The sequence below is a fragment of the Triticum urartu genome, chromosome 4A, assembly GCF_056163025.1.
Source record: "Triticum urartu cultivar PI428250 chromosome 4A, HENAU_Tu73, whole genome shotgun sequence".
Classification (NCBI taxonomy): Eukaryota; Viridiplantae; Streptophyta; class Magnoliopsida; order Poales; family Poaceae; genus Triticum; species Triticum urartu.
Window position 1 is genome coordinate 579006641 of NC_141876.1, and position 7346 is coordinate 579013986.

Genomic DNA, 7346 nt, shown 5'->3' on the forward strand with positions numbered 1-7346 from the left:
AGAAATCGCAATTTTGTAAGAGTTCCATTTCAAAATTGTTCCCATATTTAGAAAAGTGTTCCATGTTTGAATGAAAGCATTCACAATTTTGAAAAATATGTTTGAACTTTTGAAGGTTTTTTGTATTTCTGAAAAAAATCACTTTTTCAGAAATTAAAAAATATTTAGAAATTTCAATGATTGTTTTGAAATTTAAATTTTGTTAAGTTAACAAAAAATTGTCGTGTTTTATTGTAATAACAGACTAAAAGTAGTTATAAAATCAATCGCTCCATGAGACCTGTTAACTACAGTAGCTCCCTACTACAGAAAATCCCAGACGGCCCGATCCACTCGGTGAGGCCCATGTGCGAAAGCTTGACTATGTGATATAGTACCTCTCTCTCAAAAAAAATACTATGTGATATAGCGAGCAGCAAATGGGATCTCCCATAAATTGGATATTTCCTACTTCCCTATCGGCCTATTGGGGTTATAGCATGTGCTTGCCTATGGACACGTGCATATGGGCCGCAGCCCAACACTGTTCTTTTGTGTATTTAATTTATTATTATTATCATTATTATTTTATGGAGGGTTTTATTTTTTGTTTATATTTATTTCTCATTTTCCAATTTTATTCTTATGTATTCCCTTTTAATATATATTTTTCTATTTCTCATTTTATCTTATTTTATGTGGTTCTTTTTCTTTTCTTTTTGGCATTCTATTTTTCTCTATCTTTTTGGATAAATTATAAAAACACCTTTTTATAGATAAAAGAAAACTTCTTCGTTGTGCTATCTAAAGATAACCTCGCTCTACGTAACTGATGAAGAAGCAATACGCTAGTGTAGCTTTTGAACGCATGATGAGACAAGCAAACTACTCTTCTTTCATTGCAAGTTTGCATGTTCTACCTGGTTGTCATCCAAATAGTGACTAATTTCTACCCACCCAAAAGTGTTGCCAATAGGTATGGTCGTTGGCTTGACGGTGTACCAAATAAGTTTAGTACGTCAATAGGGGTGGAGCGCCTGTCTTATTATGATCGCTTTTAGCTACGAAGAAGTGATTCTGTTTTAATGGCAAATTTTCTTCTCTGATGCAAGTTATTTACCGTTTATGCAGTGATTTTGTATGTGGTTAACCCTGCATTGAACAAGGTACCAACCGATGTTCAAGGTGGTGTTTATGCGGTTAAAAGGGTGGCCAAGACCATTCTTACCAACATGAATGGCAGTATAATCTTAGGATTGGTCCACCTACTCCTTCAACATAGACAAAAGTTTTGATCTCATATGGCTTTATTGCTGTCAATATGTTACTTTATTGCTGTCATATGTGCCTCTTTGATATGAAGAGGCTGAGTGCTGCTCATTATACTTTGTGTTTGCTTGCTGCTACATTTGAAGTTAATAAAGTCTTAAAAAACACTTCTGATTGAACATGTGAATGCATTTTCTCTTTAAAAAGGGAACATTTTGTTTTAAAAATACACTAAAAGTACTTTCATATGCGTGGATATTTTTCCTTGCGACAACACCATGTTTTCTTTTTCACGCACAAAACATTACTAGCAATTTTGTTTCATAGAGCCCCTAGATTTTCCCATCCTAAAAAAGTTGAGAAGTTGTGAACAGTATAAGTGCATTGTCAAGTAGAGACAAGGAAGAAGGAAAATGCAGTATCCTTATGTTATGAAAAGTTCATCTGACAATGGGTGAAGTAATCGATCATCGAAGAGTTATTTGGGGAAGATTGCTCTAAGGACATGGAACAAGTCTTGACCTTCATTGAGAAGGAGGATGTTTTGCCTCCCATTGAAGAAAATAAAATCTGTAAAGCAAACAAACCCATTCTTGGGGAAGGTGAGATGAACTAACTATTCCTTCCGTCATGGAACATAGAGCCAGAGTAAATAAAATTGCTAATATTGATCTTACTTTCCTAGTTATGTATGTCACGTACGCGATACAAAGTTCCTGATAGAGACCTTCTTTGAGTTGAACCATAGGGTTTTCCGAGAAAAACTAAGGTACATTATCCCAAAAATGTTCTAGAATATTGTTTATAGACTAGATAGGTGTCCGCGACATAAAATAGAGATCAGACTTTTGTGTCTCCCTAGTGGCTAGGAAGCATTAACTTTACCCTCTGGAATGCAAGATCTTCGCCATAGTGCCAAGGAAAGACTCTAGCTCCACAAAAAACCAAACCAACAAAAGCACCAAGACACTCCAAAAAAAAAAAACTCAGCGTATTCAACAGATCTCTCTTGCAACAACATAAACCTTAACTCCGCAACAACAGTTGCACCAAACTGTCATAGGAAACGTACCTCTTGCTATAGTAGAGAAAATACCAGACGACATTTATGTTCAACGACACCACGTCCACCCTCAATACGTTGTCTTTAGGACCAAAAATCAGCTTGAAATGAGTATTAAAACACATGTATGAACACTCTAGGATTCCCCGCCTCACATCGCCAAAATGACGGCTAGGAGTGAGGAGACGAGTAGAAATTCCGACGACGGTTGTATTCTTTTTTTTAGAGAGAGCACCCGAACTTTATTAAGTAATGATTGAGTTTACATAGCCCGAGGGTTCGACAAAGCCAAACGTGGCGACCTAATGAATTTCTTGTTGTACAATGGGCATCTTCATTAACTTACATTCCCTTATGTTTGAAAATCACTTCCTCGCAACCATTCATTTTAGAGACAGCCTCCCAAATGATCATGGCATGTGCTCCAAGGTTTCCTTCAATTGATATTTCAGATGAACGGCTGAGCAGTCTGAAGCGATCACCATGGAATTTAGATCTATATCGCAAGCAAGGCAAAGGGCCTCCCCGCATGCTATTGTTTCCACACATGACGAATTAGTTATGCCCTCCATCACCGGGGTTGATGCGCCTAAGAAATTGTCTTCAACAGATTGTAATATAATCTTCACCGCACTTCTGAAATTCGCAGCCGATACCGGTGCATCAACATCACCCCTTCAGCTGTCCTCGGGGAGGGGGGATCCGCTTTCTTAGAGGTCTCAAGATTCTCTCTGGCCGAACATGCTTTGGTAAACATCTTCACGGACAACATCCGATATGTAATGTCACAACTACTTTCATATACTCCTACAAACCCTAAATAAAATGAGTCTTCATATCCTAGGAAAACATTAGCTACCTTTTTAATGGGCTGCCAGATGATGAGGCCCATGTGAGCGATGCCTACCTATTGCTCGCGGTAGGCAGCACATACGTTGTCTCAAAAAAAAAAAGAAGTATCCGTGCAAGCAACAGACTCTGGCTACCTAGCTGCCAGTCGTCCAACTCCATGCCGAATCGGTTTTGTACGCCACGCACCCAAACCTATAAACGTGCCGCTCGATCGCCAGGACGCAGCAGCGACAGATCGAAGCAGCAACACGAACTTTGGCACGAGACCTGCGACACGGCGACACCCCGCGGTGCGATGGCGAGCCGGCAGCTGCAGGTGCTGAGCGCGCTGGACGGCGCCAAGACGCAGCGGTACCACTTCAGGGCGATCGTCGTCGCCGGCATGGGCTTCTTCACCGACGCCTACGACCTCTTCTGCATCTCGCTCGTCACCAAGCTCCTCGGCCGCATCTACTACGCCGACCCCTCCAGCCCCACCCCTGGCTCGCTGCCGCCCAACGTGGCCGCGGCCGTCAACGGCGTCGCGCTCTGCGGCACCCTCGCCGGCCAGCTCTTCTTCGGCTGGCTCGGCGACAGGCTCGGCCGGAAGAGCGTCTACGGCATGACGCTCATGCTCATGGTCGTCTGCTCCGTCGCCTCCGGGCTCTCGTTCGGACACTCCCCGGCCAGCGTCATGGCCACGCTCTGCTTCTTCCGCTTCTGGCTCGGCTTCGGCATCGGCGGCGACTACCCTCTGTCCGCCACCATCATGTCCGAGTACGCCAACAAGAAGACAAGAGGGGCGTTCATCGCCGCCGTCTTCGCCATGCAGGGCTTCGGCATCCTCGCCGGCGGCGTCGTCACGCTCGTCCTCTCCACGGTTTTCCGTAACGCTTTCCCGGCCCCGGCGTACCAGGTCGACGCCGCCGCGTCCACCGTGCCGCAGGCGGACTACGTGTGGCGCATCATCCTCATGCTCGGCGCGCTGCCTGCGGCGCTCACGTACTACTGGCGAACGAAGATGCCGGAGACGGCGCGGTACACGGCGCTGGTCGCAAAGGACGCGAAGCAGGCCTCGCTGGACATGTCCAAGGTGCTTCAATCGGAGATCGAGGCGGAGCCGGAGAAGCTGGACGAGATCATGGCCAGAGGCGAGGACTACGGCCTCTTCACGTCGCGGTTCGCCAAGCGCCACGGCCTGCACCTCCTTGGCACGGCGACGGCGTGGTTCCTGGTCGACGTCGCGTACTACAGCCAGAACCTGTTCCAGAAGGACATCTTCGGCAGCATCGGGTGGATCCCCAAGGCGCGCACCATGGACGCGCTCGAGGAGGTGTTCCGCATCTCCCGCGCGCAGACGCTCATCGCGCTCTGCGGCACCGTGCCGGGCTACTGGTTCACCGTGTTCCTCATCGACGTCGTCGGAAGGTTCTGGATCCAGCTCGTGGGGTTCGCCATGATGACCGTTTTCATGCTCGGCCTCGCGCTGCCGTACCACCACTGGACGACGCCGGGCAACCACGTGGGCTTCGTCGTCATGTACGGGCTCACCTTCTTCTTCGCCAACTTCGGGCCGAACGCAACCACGTTCATCGTGCCGGCCGAGATCTTCCCGGCGCGGCTCCGGTCGACCTGCCACGGCATCTCCGCTGCGGCGGGGAAGGCCGGTGCCATCATCGGGGCGTTCGGGTTCCTCTACGCGGCGCAGTCGCAGGACCCGGCGCACGTGGACGCCGGGTACAAGCCTGGGATCGGCGTGCAGAAGGCGTTGTATGTGCTCGCTGCGTGCAACCTCCTGGGGTTCTTGGTGACGTTCCTCGTGCCGGAGTCGAAGGGGAAGTCGCTCGAGGAGATGTCCGGCGAGGCCGACGCCGAGGAAGGCAACGGCGCCAATATCGTCCGCCCGTCGGGAGAGCAGCTGGTTTGAATCGTTTTGATCCTCGAGAAGGCAACACACGCATACGTGCATGTTCTGTAAGTGAAGTAGCAAGCATGCAGCTAGCCAGCTAGGCCTTTAGCCCCACACTATTATACTTAGCAACGTGTATAACTTGGCCTTTAGCCCCGCAAGGAAAATAGCACTTGTGTTTTAGTACAAAATTCATGATAACATCTCTAATGGAAGAATGGCTTATGGGAGTACTTTAAATACTTATATTATTGTCAAACTATTTTTCTAATATGTGACAATTAGAAGACAAGAACACAAATTACACAAAATGTGCACTCTTCCATACTGTGCATAAACAAGCATAAAGTAGTGCAACTTTAATAGTATTATGAAAATGAATATTCCCCTCAAAAAATAAAAATGAATTTCATTCTAAGTCCCTAACACAACTTATGTAATCACATGATCACAACAAATGGTTGGCGCTTACATAGAGAAAATTCAACGGTCGACTAAGCAACAACTTTTTTTTGAAACATTAGCACAAACGAGAAAATTAGACGATTTTTATGAAAATTTCTTTCTTTTAACAGTAAGTAGAGACATTTTTCAATAAAACAATAAATAATAATATTAAAAAATATAAATTTCAGTCTAAAAAAGATAGAATCATGAAAGTGGTGTTACGAGAAAATAAAATAAAAACAACAACCAAATTTATTCTAATGATAAACGAATTAAGGGCATTGGTATTACCCTAAAAGAAGAAATAAAAAGATGAAAAAATTAAATAAATAGCCAAAAACTTGCACGCGAAATGAGTTGCGTTGATCCACAATATGCAAGAACTTGTATATATAATTGATTTTTCTGCTCAGTCAAATCGCTCTTCGTTGCCGGATCGAGATCCAAATGCTCAACTGGCTCCTTCTTCCTCCAACATTCTTGTTCCCATGTTTATTCGTCATTTACCTTCTACATACTTTTTTTTAGAGAAAAAGGGCCTAGCCCCGGCTCCATTGCATTAACAATGAAACCCAGCAGAACACGGTCATGTATCAATATAAGTATTACAAAGCTTAAAAGCTTAGGAAACTAAAGAGCAACAGGCATGCCGGGGGAAACTCCCCTCGACGATAGAAAGGCTAAAACTCAAAGAAGCTAAGATAAAACAGGACGGAGCTCCAGCCCTTAGTCGCCTCTCCACGCTTTTTCATGCATTGGAGATCGCCACGGCGCCAGGTATATCAAAGCATGATCAGATCGCTCCCAGAGAGTTCTCCCCCATATCTTCCCCCAATCAACCTGGATATGGCCACAGGAGGGGTGGGGGATTTCTTGCCATCTGCTCCAGCTTCCGCACGATCTCTTTTAGCTCCGGCTTGGCAGCATCTGGCCAGACCACCTCCCATAAGGATAGGTTTTTTGTAGTCTTCCTCACGATCACCCGCATACCCATCCAAGTCAATCGATTAAAACATATGTCAATCCTGCTTTTTCAGAGAGCCCACAGGGCCGCAACTTGTACAAAGGCAGCTGCAGTGTTAGGTTTGCTGACCCAGCATTCCAGCATTTTGTGGATATTATCACAAATATCAATACTGGCCGCTTCCCTAACTACTCTCTAAAGTTCAGCAGCAACAACACAAGAAAAGAATAAATGGCAAGAGGACTCATGTTCAGAACAAAAAAGGCAAGTTATATCTGGAACATGTTGTATCTTGCAAAGGTTGTCTCTGGTTAAGAGTTTTTTTGCAATCAACTAGAGAAAAAATTGAATTCTAGGGGGTATTTTTATTTTCCACACCACAGGAATATTCCCAGGGAGGATCCCCCTAAAATTAACAACATTGTAAAAGGATTTTACTGTGTACAGTCCCTTCGTCTTGTATTTCCATACAAGGGTATCAGGTCTGTCAATCAGAACTAGAGTTTTAATCTCCTCAAAAAGGTTATTCCAGTCAATCATCATGCTGGAGGAGAAACATCTCCTGAAATTAATCTTGAGGTTGACCCCATCCCAAACCTCATCAATGGTAGCATGCTGGTCCACGGCAATGGAGTAAAGCCCCCAGTACTGAGTAGCAAGATTAGTCTCACCACACCAGCAATCTTCCCAAATCTAATACTCTTGCCATTACCCACCTTCCAGGCATACCCAAATTTAGTGGCCTTAATAGCCCAGAGTATTCCTTTCCAGAAGGGTGAGGCTCCCACACTAGAGTAGGCAAAAATATTAGGATTGTGAATATTATATTTATGCTCAACTATATTCTTCCAGATCTTACCCTCATCTAAGATATATCTTTTGCC

The 7346-nt window shown here is 45.0% G+C and overlaps 1 protein-coding gene across 1 annotated transcript; it reads left to right on the plus strand.

The window, feature by feature from the left end:
• The first annotated feature begins 3458 nt into the window (after positions 1–3458).
• On the plus strand, positions 3459–5069 carry LOC125554286 (putative inorganic phosphate transporter 1-12). Its single transcript, XM_048717862.1, has one exon. It carries the CDS (start codon positions 3459–3461, stop codon positions 5067–5069), a length of 1611 nt encoding a protein of 536 aa, XP_048573819.1.
• Positions 5070–7346: the final 2277 nt, after the last annotated feature.